This window comes from Aspergillus aculeatinus, assembly GCF_003184765.1.
Source record: "Aspergillus aculeatinus CBS 121060 unplaced genomic scaffold BO66scaffold_24, whole genome shotgun sequence".
Lineage (NCBI taxonomy): Eukaryota > Fungi > Ascomycota > Eurotiomycetes > Eurotiales > Aspergillaceae > Aspergillus > Aspergillus aculeatinus.
This window is the reverse complement of record NW_020291493.1, coordinates 485,909-502,803: the sequence shown is the minus strand read 5'-3', so window position 1 is coordinate 502,803 and position 16,895 is coordinate 485,909. Positions and strand designations below refer to the sequence as shown.

At 52.6% G+C, this 16,895-nt stretch overlaps 6 protein-coding genes across 6 annotated transcripts; 1 reads left to right on the top strand and 5 right to left on the bottom strand.

Moving 5' to 3' along the window:
- Window positions 1-1,906: 1,906 nt before the first annotated feature.
- BO66DRAFT_392040 (uncharacterized protein) lies at window positions 1,907-2,471 on the bottom strand. The gene has a single exon (XM_025647405.1). The coding sequence runs from the start codon at window positions 2,087-2,089 to the stop codon at window positions 1,931-1,933; it is 159 nt and encodes a 52-aa protein (XP_025504059.1). The 5' UTR covers window positions 2,090-2,471; the 3' UTR covers window positions 1,907-1,930.
- Window positions 2,472-2,788: 317 nt separating this feature from the next.
- BO66DRAFT_471540 (uncharacterized protein) lies at window positions 2,789-4,444 on the bottom strand. Its single transcript, XM_025652865.1, has 2 exons — window positions 4,108-4,444; window positions 2,789-4,058 (listed from the first exon to the last, which is right to left on the bottom strand). Exons 1-2 carry the CDS (start codon window positions 4,173-4,175, stop codon window positions 2,825-2,827), a joined length of 1,302 nt encoding a protein of 433 aa, XP_025504058.1. The 5' UTR covers window positions 4,176-4,444; the 3' UTR covers window positions 2,789-2,824.
- Window positions 4,445-6,559: 2,115 nt separating this feature from the next.
- On the bottom strand, window positions 6,560-9,285 carry BO66DRAFT_92250 (VHS domain protein). Its single transcript, XM_025653709.1, has 8 exons — window positions 9,031-9,285; window positions 8,803-8,890; window positions 8,650-8,725; window positions 8,280-8,573; window positions 7,956-8,228; window positions 7,519-7,900; window positions 6,916-7,463; window positions 6,560-6,845 (listed from the first exon to the last, which is right to left on the bottom strand). The coding sequence occupies exons 1-8, from the start codon at window positions 9,095-9,097 to the stop codon at window positions 6,645-6,647; spliced, it is 1,929 nt and encodes a 642-aa protein (XP_025504057.1). The 5' UTR covers window positions 9,098-9,285; the 3' UTR covers window positions 6,560-6,644.
- Window positions 9,286-9,440: 155 nt separating this feature from the next.
- On the top strand, window positions 9,441-11,025 carry BO66DRAFT_392038 (ribosome biogenesis TSR3 family protein). The gene is made up of 3 exons (XM_025647404.1): window positions 9,441-9,865; window positions 10,001-10,137; window positions 10,216-11,025. The coding sequence occupies exons 1-3, from the start codon at window positions 9,600-9,602 to the stop codon at window positions 10,953-10,955; spliced, it is 1,143 nt and encodes a 380-aa protein (XP_025504056.1). The 5' UTR covers window positions 9,441-9,599; the 3' UTR covers window positions 10,956-11,025.
- A 158-nt stretch (window positions 11,026-11,183) lies between these two features.
- BO66DRAFT_350032 (caspase family protein) lies at window positions 11,184-12,871 on the bottom strand. The gene is made up of 4 exons (XM_025644706.1): window positions 12,534-12,871; window positions 12,434-12,470; window positions 12,003-12,380; window positions 11,184-11,949 (listed from the first exon to the last, which is right to left on the bottom strand). The coding sequence occupies exons 1-4, from the start codon at window positions 12,675-12,677 to the stop codon at window positions 11,309-11,311; spliced, it is 1,200 nt and encodes a 399-aa protein (XP_025504055.1). The 5' UTR covers window positions 12,678-12,871; the 3' UTR covers window positions 11,184-11,308.
- Window positions 12,872-13,561: 690 nt separating this feature from the next.
- BO66DRAFT_392036 (chaperonin-containing T-complex subunit CCT7) lies at window positions 13,562-15,960 on the bottom strand. Its single transcript, XM_025647403.1, has 6 exons — window positions 15,850-15,960; window positions 15,597-15,763; window positions 15,141-15,477; window positions 14,710-15,082; window positions 13,980-14,641; window positions 13,562-13,912 (listed from the first exon to the last, which is right to left on the bottom strand). The coding sequence occupies exons 1-6, from the start codon at window positions 15,893-15,895 to the stop codon at window positions 13,803-13,805; spliced, it is 1,695 nt and encodes a 564-aa protein (XP_025504054.1). The 5' UTR covers window positions 15,896-15,960; the 3' UTR covers window positions 13,562-13,802.
- Between the last annotated feature and the right edge of the window lie 935 nt (window positions 15,961-16,895).

Sequence of the window (16,895 nt, the reverse complement as noted above, 5' to 3'; positions counted from 1 at the left end):
GCAGTAATCAAACAACATGAAGAACAAGAACAAGAACGAAAAGTCCCCATGGCAAAATAGGTCAGACACCATTCCCTACCGTACCTTAGAACCTTAGCACCTTCGCCTCTAAGCCTGAGTATCAATGCGTGTGCATGTGCATGTGACAGCCAGTGTACGACGATCGATCGATCGATCAATCCAACCATCCACCCAAAACAAACAGTCAATCAATCAATCAGTCAGCTGTCGGCCATCCCCGAGCAAAAGTCTCTTTTAACTGGCGAGCGAGTGAGCATCTCCGGCTTCTCAATATTTGGGACAATCTGAGCGAGCGAGCAAGCGAGCAAGCGAGCAGCAAGAGACAGATGATAGAGTTTCAGGGTTATCCGTGGGAAACGATCAATCGATAAATCCTCCTCCTGCACCTCCTCCCGTGTTTCCCTTCCCCCCCTCCCCGCCGGCGGCGGCAAATCCACTTTTTATTTTGGGTTACTACATGTAATGTAGGTAGGTCGCCTCCAGATCCTCGGTAGGTAGCTTGGTGGGTTAGGAAGGGATGGGCTGGGGTTGGTTGTTCGGGGTTTGGACGGAGAGAGAGAGTTAGTGAGAGGGGTTTACGTGGGACGGGATAGGAAGGTAAAGGAGTGTCTGTGTGTTCTATCCAGTACATCAATGTACAGTACGGTGTTTGCTGGTGGTGGTGGTGGTGGCGAAGTCAGGGGATTTTGTTTTTAGGTGTTGCTCGGGGTGAATATCGGGGATGAATGTTCAGAAGAGGGGGTTGTATACGAGGTATGATCGAATAGGTAGGTAGGTAGACTGGCAGAGAGGGGGGGAGGGATTGTTCGGGGATAGAGATAGGAAGCGAGAGAGAGTATAGACGAGGGAGGACTGGACTGGGTGATTCTAGACCGTCAATCACCCGACTATGTACGCAGAAGAGGAAGACAAATCGAAGCGGAAGATAATTCCCCAGGCCAATGCCCTCCTTGGCTCTCGAACACCGCCGAGTCACATCCTCCCTCCCTTACAGTTACTATGAGTAAGTTCTTAGTCTACCTACTGAGTACAAGTAACTATTACACATACTGAGAACTGTCATTTGAATCCATAATAGATCGCTAAGCCTGACAAACCCTAAATCCCGAACACCCTTCAGTCCACTCGTAGCGAATCAGCCAGCTATGAATCAGTTGAGATTTCAAATCCCTGTTCCCCAAACGTCTGTCTCAAACTCAGTCTCAATAATTTTTACCGAAGATATCAAACCATCGTGCGTTGATAGTCAGGCCCAGAACCCAGCTAACTAAGCACTAACTGACCAAGAGGACGCTTGCGTGCATTAGCCGGCGCTCTTATCAGACAGGACATGTAAAGTAAATCGGTAATGCAGATACAAACCCTGTAATTACTAGCCCACTGCACTGCCGCCGCACACCTGCACTCAGCAGTGAGCACAGACCAGAACCCAAATTAGATTAATGATCCACCCCGATGGATCCAATCAATCGACGTATCAGTCATTAGAGTTGAGATCCATGGAGGGATTAGTTGAACCATTAACGTTACCACCGAGTTCAAACCCACCCCCACACAAGCTTGGGAATGGGGCCACTGGCCACTGGCCAGCCCGCCCTGATCGGCCTCAAGACTTTCTTTCTTCCAACTTGCACGTTCAAGAGGAACCTAGCTATAGGTACTGTACACAAGTTACCACACAGGCAGAAGAATTGGACTAACCTGGTTGAACTAGCTCGCAGTATCAGGACCAGATTAGACTTCACCAGACCGACAATCACACATTCCAACACCACACCACACCACACCACACCACCACACCACCATAGTCCAGTAGTTACTTACAGTATGTAATCCACAAGCCGAGACGACAACAAATCAGAATAAGCACTCTATCCCCGATAACCTCGCATGGCAGACAGAAGCTTAGTTACTCGTAGTTCCTACTGTACCCCTTCACAAAATCAAACATTCTCCCCTTGGCATGCACATCATCTACAATCCCAGATACAGCTGCGACTAGTACTACAGACTGCAACTCCAGAATCCCCCAACCAACCACTAACTTAACCCTCTGAGAGAGCCCCATCGATTGAAGAAACTGCACACGACTCCAAAAAGAATTCTGCAAAATCCCGCAATATGCCACCATGACATAGGATGCAAGAACAATGCGAAATGATAATAGGAAGGAAGGTGAAAGAATTTTTTTTCGGCAGCTTGCTTGCTAACTCCCAAACTTCTCCAGATTTGATCGGCAAGGGATCGATTGATCGCTGTTTGCGGCTTGTCCGTCCTTCGATGTAACGCTGCGGGTGGGTGCAGTGGGTGTGTGTGCCTTGCCCTTACTTCCAGCCCTTTTCCCCACCCTTTTTTTCTAATTACGTGCAGAGAAGAAAAACTCTTGCTTCTTCCACGGATCGGGCTTGTCCTGGATGCTGATCGAATTCGTTTGAAAGCATAGTCTGCAAGATCGGGAGGTCTGACACCGAAGGAAAAAAAGGTTGGAAACATAGGTAAGGATCATCGTCTCTCATTATTTTGTAGTAATAGTAGTAGTATCAGAAGTAGTAGTAGTTAAATCACTATATCCATCGCGCATGTCCGTACCTGCTGATCAAATCCCATCAACGCCATAGTCTTCGGGTATTGCTGTACTTCTCCACCTCCCCCTCCTTGTGTACAAATTGTACAGATATAAGTCCAGCCAATGCACAAGCACTCCTGCCTCAAACCCTCCCAACCGATCGAGTAATAAGACAAAAACTAAAAGTATAGTATGTAGAGTCACAGAAAGAAAGAAGAGAAACCAACGAGACACGCATCAAGCACTGATGGGGTACTCTTCCAATGTGAAGAATTCGTCAAAACCCACATCCGCCTCCGGTAGCTGGCTGCCACTGCCCAATCCAAATGCGAAGCGGCTAAATTCATCATATTCGGGATCCAGATGATCAGCTTGGTACGTCACCTCCACACCCTCCTCCTTATTCAGGTCCAGTCCCCAAACACCACCGTTCTGCCCCGTGGAATGAGGGGAGTGCGGCGTACTCGGCGTAGGACATAAGTCTGGCGTTGGGATAATAGGCTCGGCAGAAGACCCCATGTCCTGCCCACTGCCGCGCGGGGAGCTCATTTGCGACATTGTAGTGGCAGGCAGGCCGTGTGCCAGAACTGTTTGACCTGGCTCCGATCGGACGCGGTTGTGTTGGATCATATTGACCGGGCGGCTCATCGCCGGAGTTGGGGGAGTCATGGTAGCAGCAGCTGTGGTTGTGGTTCCTCCCACGGCAGGAGTGCCCATCAAAGGAGAAGCGGCCATGGTGTGGACTGGGATGACCGGTGCGGACGCCATGCGGTCTCTAAACTGCCGCACTGGCATCGCGGCCATCTCTCCTAGAGAGGCTGTAGGATGCTGTAGCTGAGGGGATAGATAACCTGCAGTCCAGGGTGACCGGAAGGGCTGCTGCGGGCCGAGTTGCTGCTGCTGGTGGGCGACGGGGGACCAGGTGGGTCCGCCCGCCTGGGCAATGTAGGATGGCACTTGGCCCGCCGAAGCAGGAACAACGTTGGGATACGACGGCGACTGCGCAGTCCCGTCCAGATTAGGGGAGAGCACGTAGCTGCTAGGGTTCGCCGACAGCGGACTAGTCATTGGTCCGGGTTGCACCCTGCAGTCCTCTGCGATGGAAGATCGCAGCCCGGACAGATCAAGGCTCATTTTGCGTATGCCGTTGATCGAAGCGCGCGGGTTCATATGTGCACTCGCAGCTCGCCGCTGATGCAGACCACTGCCGGGACGCGCACCATGCCAGGCGGCCATTAGGTTCCGGTTAAATTCAGCATGTAGCTGCATGGACTGAGCATGCAGCATCCGGTTGATCTTCTCTTGGTAGCGGTCATCCACCTCTTCGTACATTGCCTCTCGCTCCACAATGTCTCTGCTGATGAGAAGAGCCTTGCCGGTGCGTTGCTTGTGCAGGCTGGAGGCCCGGTTGGCCGACTCCACGCGGGCATCGAGGCTTCTATCTTTCCGTCTCGAAGCTGCAATGAACGCTCTGCGATCAATCAGCATAGAACAAGCCTCTTGAAGTCGGTGGTACTTACCGTTCCTGATTCTCCTCTTTCGTGCGAGGATTTGGGGCGACATCGAGGTCGATGCCAGGAGATCCCATTTTAAAGCAGTTTTTGAGAGTCAGGGAAAATAAAACTGCGTGGGGTGGTAAATGTAAGCCGAGAGCAATACTGCAGTCAGATGAAGGCTGTAGAGATAGATACAGGAGCCCTGGGGCTGAAGAAGAATAGACAACGATAGACGGGTGATACCTCGTCCAGAGCAGGGCTAGAAATAAGATAAAGAAAAAAAAGTTGTAAAGAGCAGCCAGCAGGAGAAATTAAATAGATGGTTGCCAAGGAGGGGCATCCTACGCTGCAAAGCGGACAACGGAGTGGTTCAGGCCGAGAACCTACTGTACTTGACTACCGGAAATGCAAGCTGGGGAATCCCAAGCTGACAGGCGAAGAGACGCCCGAGTCCAGACAGGATCAGCCAGAGAGCAACCATAGCCAAGGCTGGGACTCTCCCCGGAGGGGGGGGGGTGGGGGGAGGTCTGGCGAGTTCTCAAAGTCTGCTGGTACCATGGGACGGGCAACAGCTAGAGTTCTTTGCGGAGCTGGGTCTGAGCATCCTGGACAGCTGGCGAGAGTACATATCCATGGGAAGACCTGAAGTCATTCCCAGTCGTTCGAAAGGCAAGGTAGCTAGGGAATACAGTAAAGTCAGACCGGAAGTATTGTCCCAAGGCCATGATTGCGAGTGTTCAGGTGTAGAGGAAAGGAAAAGTCTTGCAGATGAGCATCGAAGAAGAGGAACAGAGGAGAAGAAGGAGAAAGTAGACGACTGAAGGGGGGGGGACGGAAAGGACAAAGGACAGTGTTGGGTTGACTGATTGCTCGTAAAACTTTGAGGCTGTCTCCAAAGTCAATTATTCGCTTGCTTAGCAAGCCTGGAGCGAGTCTTGGAGTCTCTATTGATGAACAACAATCTGAAGGAAGGAAGGAAGGAAGGAAGGAAGATAAGCTGCCAGTGTTTCATACTTCCGTTACCGTATGGTACTGTCACTCTGCAGCCCACTGATCGCCAATCCTACCCAGAGCGGCAAGAGCAATCTGACTTAGGCGGGACATAAGCTTAGTCACCCCTGCAATCGAGTGTCAAATTGTCAATTGAGTGCTGCCCCACTGTCAGCCTGCGGGGTCTTGTATCGAATCTTGCATGATTAGTGGTAATGGATCGGTATGGCGCTACTGTAGGTACATACATGGATACGAATCCAACTCAACAACGGGTGAGTGTTGCACCTAAACTACTGTACAGTACATTGTAGTTATGTAGTAGTACACCGTACTGGACCTACAGCTACCTCTTCACTTCTTCCTGCCGCTCATTATTACTCAGCCATGAAACGATGTGATGATCAACTGCAGACATCGCCCAATGCCGCCTTGTTATTACCCGATCAGGGAATTGCCCTGAACACGAAGATGACAGTCTCTCGGTCTCTCAGTCTCATCTTTGAAGCTGTTTGACCCGAAGGAAAATAGTGGACGGGTCCCTCCCTCTCTGCAGTCTCAATAACAGACAACTTTCTCTTGTAACTCTTGTAAGAGTTCGTTCCCCCCCCCCAATCCTTGTGACTCCTACCACCCCGTAACCACCTGGTCGGGAATTCGCCCCTCTCCCCGCAGACCAGATCTGAGAAGACGAAGATCTGACAGATCGCAGCTGCCGACTCGATGGCACATGGACATGTACTAGGTAACTTGCAGCACTTGCCCGTGTCAGATCCCGAAGAAGCCCGGAAATAACCGTGGGATGCGAGGGAAGACGAAGACGTCCTGTCCTGGTCTGTGCCACCGCCACCCTTCCCACTTTCTTCGTACTTCACGCTTGTCACCCCGAAGTTTTGAAACGGGACCCATTCCAATTCCTCACAGGCTCTCCTTGAAACTCTACTGTACCTTTTACAACCTCTTGCCTTACCTCACTGCCTTTCCCCCCACTCCTTCCCACCATTCCCCCGCTCAGCTCATACACCCTTTGATCCCCTCCTTAACTTCACGACCAATCCTGGTCCCAGCCATCCTTCTTTCCCCTCGTCGGCCCAGCAGCCACTCGGCCGACGCTCCCTGGTACGGTCTCTCGGCAACGACCCAATCCATTCAGAGGGATAATGCCCGTCTCAGGGGTCCTATCCCAGCTTCATTCCCGAATAAACCTCCGGTGGCTGTCCAGGGCCACCCCAAAACAGGTCCGGAGAGATGTGGGCTGTCCATGTCAGGAAGCAAGAAAACATTGGCAGGTTGTCAGGGAAGGAGGGGAAAGATCCTTATCACCAAGAGAAGCGGCCACGTTTCGCTCACGGCTTCAAACTGGCTCAGGTATACATGGATACGAAAAAACTATGCAGGCTAGTTGGGAAATCTCTCACAAAACAGAGCAGAAACCGCAAAGTCACAAGAGATTCAAATATCAAACACACCACCATGCCTGGAACAGGTTCAAACCATATGTCAGGGGGGTTCCCTCCGTTTGTCTCCTCCCCTGGCCCTCTGGTCAGCTGTAATCCAATCCCTCATCTCCTTTAGGCAATTCCCAATGATGGGACCATGCCCTGTTCTTCTTTGCGCTCGCTACCCACCCGGTACGAGACGCGGAACCGCATCTTGATCGCGTTTCCTTTACCCATCGGAACCCTATCCACTAACATTTCCTGTTGCACCCCGTTCGCCTGTGAGGGTGCAATGTCCCGTCCCGACTGCGGCCGCAGTTGCAGTGTGTATGACTGTGCGGTTCCATTAGCATTTGATTTTCAGAAGTCATCCGCGGGGGAGAGGGGGAGAGAAGATGCTCACCTTCTCCACGGCCACTTGAAAGTGTAATTCACTCAGTGGCTGGTTAGAGCCGTTGGAAAACAGGGCTACCAAATGAATCTGCTGTGTCTGTTGGGGATGTCGGCGCGCCATGAATTCAATTCGGAGGGTCGAGTTCAGCACCTGCACGCGATTCATGCTGGGTAGCGCGTTGCTTTCTGGCAGAGATGAGGCGAAATTCCATTCGTCCTCCTCTCGCGCCTTGGTCTGGCTGTTTGCTGGTGGCGCAGGCTCGCTTCCTATCAGGTCCAGCAACGAACCTGCTGGCGGCTGAGAGCTTGAGGCCTTGCCGGAGGGCAGAGGACTGGCCTGTCGCGACCCAGCAGACACCAAGGACGCAAACGGATCGAGAGCAGGAGAAGGGGTTGCCGTAGCGGGAGAAGAGATGATGCTCTGAGGCCGCCCACCTGGGGCGGGCGTGGATGACTGTGAGGGCGACTGAGATGTGTTCATCGAGGAGAAGATGTCATAATTGGGCCTGAAGCTAGTGGACGCTTGGGGCAGCGGTGGCGTCGCGGACGTCTTAGGGGCTGCGAGATCAGGTATTAGCACGCATCAACGTCACAAGGTATGTGAGTCGCCTACCAGGCCCCAGCAAGATTCCACCATGAGCCGGAGCAGGCTCGTCTATTGACAGTCCCAATAAGTCATTCTCCAAAGAATTACCTCCAGTAGGAGCCACGGCCCCATTGCCGTTGGCGTTCGGTGCGGGTTCGGGATCAAAGTCGATGAGGGAAAGTTCATTATTAGCGTTCTTCGACACGCCCGTTGTCGTGCCCAGAGTACCCTTGGGGATCTGGGAGGCCGCCTCCCAGTCGCCCTTCTTGACAAGCTTGTATCGCTCGATCGTGCGGTGTATACTGTCATTGATCTCGAGCAGCTTCTGTACGGCCTCAGGATCATCCGACTCCTCCTCGCACATCTTCTGGATCTTGGGATGGGCGCTTTGGAGTGCACTCGCCAGTTCCTTGTCGATATCCGTCAGCAGGTCTGTGCCAGTTTTGAGAGATAAAGCAGCCTACTTCGAATACGTCCCCTTCAGCGACTCGGTCGCCCGGCTGGTGGCTCTGTAGCATTTCCTCCAATATCTTGGCTTTTTGCTGCACCTTGGCCACCTCTTCTGCCGCCTTGGCCCGATAATCCGTCTTGTGTCGGTTGTCGTAACCGGCCATGACCTTCATCAACCGGTTGGCTTCTTGCAAGTCGGCGGGGGTGCCTCTGCGGATTAGCTCCTGCAGCTTAGCGGATTGAGCCTCACGCTCTTCCTCTTCCATTTCTTCGGCCGAGCGAAGGTTCTTGACGGGTCAGCGGAACGAGCGTTTCAAAATCCGAGAGGATAAACTCACGTCACTGGGATTCAGAACCGCAGCATCCTCATGGCGGATTTCCGGGAACACGTAGCCCTTGTAAAGCAGCAGACGGTGCATGTCCCGAATGTGGCCTAGGTCCTCCTTGTACCTCGACGTCTGACAGATCGTCTGTCGCCACTCCTCAATGGACTCAAGGATGCGATGTTGCACGCGCGAGGGCCGTATGGCCGGGCGCTCGGGGAAGCGACGGACCAGCTCATTGAGGAACTCCTTGGTGCTGATCTGAAGATGAAAGGGGTAACCGCAATTCTTCACGCAAATGTCGAGCAACTAGCCGAAAGTGTGTCTCGTCAGTCCCATATGTTCCGCGCCAGGCTACCCGATGACATTGTTTGAGGCCACCTACTGCCAACGCCAGTAGCGCCACGTTTTGGTTGCGCGAATTGATCAGATGGACGATCTCGATAGCCGCTTCTCGAGGTCTGCGGAGCCCATTAGTTTTCCGATGGGTCGCTTCCCAGGAAGGCGGGGATGCGCAACGCCAGGCCAAAAGACTCACGCATTGCCTTTCTTGGAGTTTATCAGATCGGCCACTTCAAGATTCAGGGCGAGGTTGGGTTCATAGTGGGACAGGTCGCAGGCATTTCCTGTAGTAGTGGGAGATAAAATATGAGCAATACGTCATATTTCTGCAGAAGCTCCTTATATCGAGAATTGTGGTGGTGGGAAAATCTATGAGAAAGAAAACGAGGAGGGGGGAGGGAGGGGGGGCACAGAAGACACATACGGATAGCTCTCTGTAGCGGTGTTAAGCCCGGGTCAGCGTAGGCACCGAAGCGGTCCCTCGCTGCCATACGTGCTGAAGCGGCCTCCAGGGTGAATTAATTGAAAAGAACCAACGGGGAAATGAAAATAATAGGGGGAGTAAATTGAGAAAAGTGAGTATAAGATAGCGCGCGCGGAGGGGAATCGGAGTCGGGGAAAGCTTTTAAGGTAGTAGTAGTCACAAGCAGTGGGAAGAAGGATGATGATGATGATGATGGAGTGGGTGGAATGAATTAATGGGGGAAGTGGACAGGGAAGAATGAGGGGAACTTCTTTCCGTCCCGATGCCGGGTTAACCTGACAGGCCAGGACGGACTTGGTTGGTTCAGTTGGCTGCTCTCCGTCACTGCCTGCATTTTCTTGACTCCTACACCACCATCACCTTTACACCTTCACTCGTCCACCTCCTCTACGCGCTGCACACCAGTTTCACGAAATAGCTGTACATGCTTGCAGCCTGATACCTTACGCAATTCATCACTTTTTCTATACTAGCCATACAGACCTTCTAAACAGAAGCCAAAACACACTATGGTCCGCCACAAGAAGGACAACTTCTCCCGCGGCGGCAAGAAATTCTCCTCCGCCCCGCGCTCTCGTCCCCCTCCCCGCGGCGGCGGCGGCGGTGATGGCGACAGTGACACCGAGCAGGGCGGTTACTCTCGTCCTCCCTTCAAGGCCGCCTGCTGGGACATGGGCCACTGCGATCCGAAGCGATGTTCCGGCAAACGATTGATGAATTTCGGCCTGATGCGCGAGTTGGCGATCGGCCAGCGCTTTCCCGGTGTCGTGATCTCGTATGTTGTCGCTAGCCAGCTCATACCCACACTCACACCTAATATGCACATATCCATGGCCTGGATCATTTATGATGTAGATATCCGTATCATGGACTCTCGTCACTAACCTTCTTGCTTCTCTCTGATCCCTAGGCCCAACGCCAAAAAAGTCGTCTCCCCCGCCGACAAAGACCTTATGGAACAATTCGGTGCCGCGGTGGTAGAATGCTCGTGGGTGCGTACCAAGGAGGTCCCTTGGTCGCGAATCGGGGGCAAGTGTGAACGATTGCGTACGTCTTTTCTTCATTTATGCCATCTACATGCATCCTCTCGATTCAAGCCTAATTTCGTTTTGTGTTTCGAAACAGTCCCCTACCTCATTGCCGCCAACACGGTTAACTACGGCAAACCTTGGCGTCTGAACTGCGTCGAAGCCCTGGCGGCCTGTTTCTGTATCTGCGGCCACGAGGACTGGGCTCGCGAGGTCCTCAAACCCTTCCGCTACGGTGAGGCCTTCATGGAGATCAACGCCAAGCTTTTCAAGCGCTACGCCGCCTGTGCCGATGAGGAGGAAGTGAAGCGCGCCGAGGAGGATTGGCTCGCCAAGATCGAGAGGGAGTACGAGGAGAGTCGGGCCACAGGTGCGGACGATATGTGGACCGTCGGAAACACGAACCGGAGGGCTGAGAGTGATTCGGAGGAGGAGGATGAGGACAAAGATGATGAAGAGGAAGACGAGGAGGAGGATAAGGACCCGTTCGCCATCTCGGATGATTCGGAGGAGGAAGAGCAGATGGCTGCGATCAGAGCGAAGATCTTGAATTCCAAGGCGTTCCAAAATCCCGAGGTCGAGGAGAAGGCGAAGCCCGAGCGGATCGCGAGGCCCGAAGAAGAGACCATCCCACAGCCGCTGAAAGAGGATTCAGATGCGGAGTCGGGGTCGGCGGAAGGCGGCAGTGATGATGAGGAGGATGCCTTCGATAATATCATCAATGCCACGCCTGTGACGGATCGCACGGGCATTATCGCGGCTCAGAAAAAGAAGCAGAGGGAGACGGTCAGTGCCTCCTTTTCGAGGACGGTGGTCGATGCGCCTAAAAGGTGGTAGTGGTAGTCCGTCGCGGTGAGCACTTGCACTCAGACAAAACTAACGAGATATCATGGAAATATAATGAAACAATCATGAAGTTTATACAGTTGGCATACTTGTGTATTCTGTGCCATTGCAGATAGGGTATGCTTTAGAACAACAGACCATTCTGACCATCCAAAATAAGCTGTGACCGCCAAAGCTAAAAAAGCAGCGAGAATAGCATAACAGCCCATAGTTAATATTAAGTATGAAAGGCACCAATGTTTCTCTCCCCATCGCTCGACCCAAGAAGCCCACAAACGCCTATTTACATGACATACCGCAAATTCACATCTATATTCCGTCAGAACCGCTTCCTACTTTATACATTATACCGGAACAACAGGACACTGCTTACCCAAGGGATGACTGCTGCTCAGCTGCGGCTTCTGCGAGTACTTGGTAGCCAACTCGTCGCGGATGCTGTTCAACAGCTGTACGTAGCTCTGCTGTGGGTTCTTGCGGAGCGCGCTGATGAACGCCCACGACATGGCTCCCGTGGCCTGTCCGGCAATCTGTGCATCCTGGCTGGTCTGATCGTCTTTGCTGCCCGACCACATGATCACGTCTGCCGGGCTTGTCTTGGTCTGTTTGGTACGCTCGTACGCCTCGTCTCCCTTGGTCGCCTTCTTCAAGAATCCCACTGCCGTTGACATCATGCTGCTCATATCGCCCCGGGCGTATGCCGAGACCACGCCCAGCAGACCTTGACCCGCCTCCTTGGCCAAGTTGGGCTCCTTGAGAATTCCTTGGGTCGAGTAGATGTAAGGCAGATCCAGGGCAGATCCAGAATGGCACGAATCGAAGATCGCTGTGAGCCGCACTCCGGGCTGAAGTGGTTTGACCATGATGCGGTGCATCTCGTCATCGACAATATGTCCCGCGGCGCGGAAGTCGACCGGGTAGATCACCTCATCGTATCCGTCGTCCTCGTCGCCGTCCAGATCAGGGGTCTGACCGCCGTGGCCTGCTGCCGTTAGACCAGCCTCGAAAGAAAGGAGGGGTTAACATGTCGGCGCTTACCAGAGTAGTGAAAGAACAGAGAGTCGTTAGGCTGCGCATCCTTCACCAGCCAGTGCATAGCCCGGAGGATGTTGGCCTTAGTGGGTTGGCTCATAGGGTTTTGCTGGTCATCCGTCAACAGAACCATGTCCTCACGAGCATAGCCAAAGTTCTGATTCAGGTATGTTGACATATTCTTGACATCGTTGATACATCCTCGGAGTTGACCTTTCTGGTTGAAATAATTGATTCCAATCAATAAAGCCTTTCTCTTGCCCGTGCAACGAGAGTACTGGAAGCTGTAGCCTTGCGGCGCGCCCTGACCGAAAGACACCGGTTCACTTGGCGGAGGAGGAGGTCCGTTGCCCTGGCTGCCTTGGTTGTAAGGGTTCGAGTATCCTGGAGAATGTCAGTTGCGTCAAAACTGCGCGTTAGAGCGGTTTGCGGCTTACCCTGCTGACCACCATATTGGGGAGCACCATAGCCACCCTAAAGGACTGCCATTAACCGTCCGTTGCACAGGAAGATAAGACTCGGGCTCGCTTGACATACATTATAGCCGCCCTGGGGCGGCGGCTGACCGTAGGGGTAAGGATTGCTGGGAGGTGGTTGTTGTTGTTGGCGGTAGGCCTGACCAGGGTATCCCCCGCCGCCGCCGCCATAAGACGCTTGGTGATGATGATGGTGAGGATTCATTTGTCTGGGGCATTGATTAGCATCAAGCACGAGGCGTCTGTTTGATTATTTGCCCAAGCAAGAAAAAGAAGGCGACTGAAACTCACTGCTGATACTGTGGTGGCGGGCTGCCGTAGCTCTGAGGGGGGTAATTATACTGCTGCTGCTGTTGCTGCTGCGGGGGATACCCGGGCGGGCCCGAATATGGAGGATAGTAGGACATGGCCGAATTGCAGAGGAAAGGCGAGGATTTATGGACGAGTCACAGGAGCAGAATAAGAAAGACTGATATGCAGGGCCCAAGCAGATCACGAGTCAGGAAATAAGACGAGAGGGTAAAGCGAAGAGAGAAGAAGGGGAGAAAAAAAAAGAAGTGAAAGAGGAGAAGAGGAGAAGAGAAGGTCAGATGGTGAGGAAGTGAGAAAGGCGCAGTCCGTCACTGGGGAAAGGCGGCAGTGGAGCCCGACGCGCCAATTGGTGCTTCCTCGGTTGGATTTACTTCTTCTTCAATAAAATAAGAGTAAGAGAGAAGAGAAATAAATAGACGAACAAAAATACTAGTCTATTGGGGGACGAAAACCATAAACTTGGATGAACATTTGGATAGGTTTAGGTCTCTCTCCTGCATATCGGTCACTCCGATCCCCAGCTGCATTGCGCCGATGCAAATAATACAATCTTCCTTCCAGGTGCCAACGTCAGAATTCCAAATGCACCCCTCCTATCACACATCGTTTTCGGCCCGTCCTCATTGCTGCCCATCCTCTGGCTATCAGCCATCATGGTGCCGCCGAAGAACTGCCGGGGGTATAAATAAACCTATCGATTCAAGGCTATCGCGAAAGAATTCAAGGTTCATGGCCTCGTGGAATTTCAGGACAGCAGCACGTGATGCCGTAAGGGCCCAGGAAGTGAGTGACAGATAGTGGGCCTTTCCCGATCGGGATAATTTAGTCTACGAACAGCCCCTATATCAAAAGGATTGAAAGGATCCAATATGGAGGGCAAAAATAAGAAGATAAAGAAAATATGATATTATCCACAACCAACGGAAAGCACTCAAGCGCTATTCAGATTATTGATTGCTTTTATATTCAACCATTCCATCGCATACAGGTCCAAATCTATTCTTCGTCCGCCTATCGTTTACCGTCCGCGGCGAGGCATGCCACGTCCGCGGCCACCCAGAGCGCGCTGGGCAGCACCCGGCGGGAGTCCACGCGCCGGGGCCTGAGCTTGGGCTGACTCTTCGTTCTCTGTAGAAAAGAAAGGTTGTCACGTCAGCTCTAAACTAGAATCGGGTCGGGATGCTGCGTCTCTTACTGATAGTTTCATCCACGCTCAGAATCAGGCAGGCTGCCTCAACAGCCGCCTGGATGGCATTGACCTTAACCAGACTGGGCTCCCACACAAAGGCAACCATGTTGTCCCGAACACCTTCGTTGTCAAAGTCTACACCTGCCCAGACGTTGCCCTTGCGGTGTTCCACCCGCAGGCGGTTCAGGATGTCCGTCGCGTCGAATCCAGCGTTGTCGCACAGCTGACGGGGAATCACCTCCAAGGCCTTGGCAAAGGCCTTGACCACCGCCTGCTGCTTGTGGGGCACGTTGCGGTCCGCGAAGCCGTGCATGAAGCTCGACAGTTCCATCTCGGTGGCACCGCCACCCGCAACAATGGTGGTGTGGCGGAGAGCACGCTTGACGATCATAATGGCATCGTGCAGACTGCGCTCAACCTCCGCAATAAATTGCTCCGCTCCACCGCGTAGCACGAGTGTGCAGGTCTTGGCGGCAGGACATTCCGAGAAAAGATTGTAGCGCTCACCACCAATTTGACGTTCCTCAAAGACACCGCATGTACCCAAGTGACGATCTTGGATGTCACTGCAAGTCGATTGCGTTGCCGCACCGGTCGCCTGGCAGACCCGGTCCATATCATCAGCAGCCACACGACCAGCACAGAAAATATCGCGATCCGCAAAGTACCTGTGCGCAGTGAATCGAACATTAGTGACTTGCAGGCCAACGGCAAGGATGGTGAAAGAAAGACATACTGCGTAGCCAAATCACCAATAGGCAGCTTGCTGAGAACAACCTTGGCGCCGGTCTTGTAGATGGCCTCCAGCTTGTTGTAAATGATCTGCCACTCGGCATCGACAATAGCCTGGTACTCCGACACATGCTCCACGCGCACTTCGGCGTTGTCCTTCTCGCTCTTCAACTCCAACTCAACGTTCAGACACACAATCTTGGGGTCTTTGAAGTACTTCGGCTGTTGCTCGAAACCGGCATAGGAGAAGGTCTTCTTGAAGGCAACACCGTTGACGAAGAGTGAATCCTGCAGACCACCACCAGTAACTCTCTTGATACCGATCAGCTTCTCGTTGAGGTCATCCTGGTCGAGCGACAAGACGGCATCCACCACCACTAGAATAAATTTTAGTTTCCAGGCCGGGACCCTTGAATAACCGGAAGGCCAACATACTCTTAGTGAAGAAGTCTGAGTTGCGCTTAATAAGCTTGCTGTTCATCGCCGTTGCGGCCAGGCGTCGTAGCGTCTCGATCTTCTTCTCCTCGCTTCCGGCAGCCTCGATCATGTCGATAGCAATCTCTTTGATCTTGTTCACAGCCATGGAGCTGGCTCTCCGCAGACCCTTGACAATAGTCTGTGAACTGACTCCCTGCTCGACGAGTTCCCGAACTTCCTTCAAGATCTCACCGGCCAAGACGACAACCGATGTTGTTCCATCTCCCACTTCGGCATCTTGAGACCGGGCAATGTCGGTGAGAATGCGGGCGGCGGGGTGCACGATATCGAGGAGCTAGATGGAGGGTAAATGTCATCAGCATCCGACAGCGGGGTAAGGAATGTATTATCTGTCCAAGGAGAACAAGAAAAAAGGAGTCAAGTGAAGACATATGACAATCGGGACCGACGCACCTTCATGACGGTGGCTCCATCGTTCGTAATGGTCTGCTTGCCGTTGCCGTCCACCAGCAACAAGTCTCCTCCATAAGGGCCGAGGGTGCTCTTGATCGTAGACTGAACTGCAACACAGGCATTGATGTTGGAGATGATTTGACCCTTTCCCTGCGAGGTGTCCGTGCCTGTTGGACGCAAAATCACAAGGTCAGTTAGCAACGATCCGCGGTACACACAGAAGCAGCATTTGGATGCGGGCGAGGTGACGGACCCTCCTTGAGCACGATGATCGTGGGAGTCTGGCCAGCGAAGGCCATTTTGGTGGAAATGAATGGGCGGAAAGAGAGGGCAAAGCGAGGGAAAGGTGAAGAGCCGAGAGCGAAAGCGTGGGGAGTTGATGGGAGAGTGGCCCTGAATAATGATCGCAGCTTTCTCGGAGGGGTCTCAATAATGCCTGCCTCTCTGACCAAAATTTCCCCGAGCTCCCAGCGTCGAAGGCGGTGACCAATCATGCCGCGCCCCGCAGCCCTCCTTTTCGACCGCCGGGGAGTAAGTCACTTAGGTACCTACTAGGTATTCAACTACTATGAGTACTACTAGCATAAACACGACCGCATCTCGTCTCATATTGTTCTCTTTACTCGGTTCACCTGGGCTGAGTATGATCTTAATTAGTGGTTTACTGTCAGTCGCGGGAAACTGTACAGCATCATAAGAGATCAGGACGAGCCATTATTACTACCCTCACGAGCAGCTCTGTTCACAACCTTCCTACAAACATTGGTTCTAGACACTGATAACTCATGCAGCTTGGCTCGGAACTCTCAGAGCCCATGTTTCATGGCTATATGTCAAGAAAGCATTCAAGCTCGAGTAATTGTCATCATGTGGCTGATGCTGTGGAGGCAGAAAGTCCTTCTGTACTGTCGGGCTGACATTCCATTTGCTGCATGCGAGAACATCATCGATGATTCTAAATCTATAGGCAGAAATACTTCATGATCGCGCACACAGACCTCTTCGATAGCCCAAAATCTCTTGTCGAAAAGAAACTTCCTCCATGATATTGTGCATGAAGATGGCCATGAGTTCAGATTTGCGCCAGTACTTAAGAGGTCGCGGGCAATAAGACTGGCTCAGTTCGGGTCGAAGATAAAGTCCCAACGGCTGCTGCAACGCCGAATCATCGAATATTAGGCCAAAAAATGATTTGGTGTTGCATTGGCTTTCTTTCCACTGTAGCCCTTTCCACTGTAGCCGTGGAAAGGGGGGCATCTGCAAGGCTCAGTTGTAAATGAGCACCAGCAAAGGCTCGGA

Excerpts from the sequence above, each read along its gene's own strand:
- BO66DRAFT_471540 (XM_025652865.1), bottom strand. The coding sequence starts at position 4,175 with ATGGGATCTCCTGGCATCGACCTCGATGTCGCCCCAAATCCTCGCACG. Across the intron at positions 4,059-4,107 it reads AAAGAGGAGAATCAGGAACG|AGCGTTCATTGCAGCTTCGA; the intron begins GTAAGTACCACC and ends GATTGATCGCAG.
- BO66DRAFT_392040 (XM_025647405.1), bottom strand. The coding sequence starts at position 2,089 with ATGGGGCTCTCTCAGAGGGTTAAGTTAGTGGTTGGTTGGGGGATTCTG.
- BO66DRAFT_350032 (XM_025644706.1), bottom strand. The coding sequence starts at position 12,677 with ATGAATCCTCACCATCATCATCACCAAGCGTCTTATGGCGGCGGCGGC. Across the intron at positions 12,471-12,533 it reads CGCCCCAGGGCGGCTATAAT|GGTGGCTATGGTGCTCCCCA; the intron begins GTATGTCAAGCG and ends GCAGTCCTTTAG. Across the intron at positions 12,381-12,433 it reads CCAATATGGTGGTCAGCAGG|GATACTCGAACCCTTACAAC; the intron begins GTAAGCCGCAAA and ends GACATTCTCCAG.
- BO66DRAFT_392036 (XM_025647403.1), bottom strand. The coding sequence starts at position 15,895 with ATGGCCTTCGCTGGCCAGACTCCCACGATCATCGTGCTCAAGGAGG. Across the intron at positions 15,478-15,596 it reads ATGGAGCCACCGTCATGAAG|CTCCTCGATATCGTGCACCC; the intron begins GTGCGTCGGTCC and ends CCCTCCATCTAG. Across the intron at positions 13,913-13,979 it reads GAGCGTGGATGAAACTATCA|AGAACGAAGAGTCAGCCCAA; the intron begins GTAAGAGACGCA and ends TCTTTTCTACAG.
- BO66DRAFT_392038 (XM_025647404.1), top strand. The coding sequence starts at position 9,600 with ATGGTCCGCCACAAGAAGGACAACTTCTCCCGCGGCGGCAAGAAATTC. Across the intron at positions 9,866-10,000 it reads TTTCCCGGTGTCGTGATCTC|GCCCAACGCCAAAAAAGTCG; the intron begins GTATGTTGTCGC and ends TCTGATCCCTAG. Across the intron at positions 10,138-10,215 it reads GGGCAAGTGTGAACGATTGC|TCCCCTACCTCATTGCCGCC; the intron begins GTACGTCTTTTC and ends GTTTCGAAACAG.
- BO66DRAFT_92250 (XM_025653709.1), bottom strand. The coding sequence starts at position 9,097 with ATGGCAGCGAGGGACCGCTTCGGTGCCTACGCTGACCCGGGCTTAACA. Across the intron at positions 8,574-8,649 it reads TGGCGCTACTGGCGTTGGCA|TTGCTCGACATTTGCGTGAA; the intron begins GTAGGTGGCCTC and ends ACTTTCGGCTAG. Across the intron at positions 7,901-7,955 it reads CTGAAGGGGACGTATTCGAA|GAACTGGCGAGTGCACTCCA; the intron begins GTAGGCTGCTTT and ends GATATCGACAAG.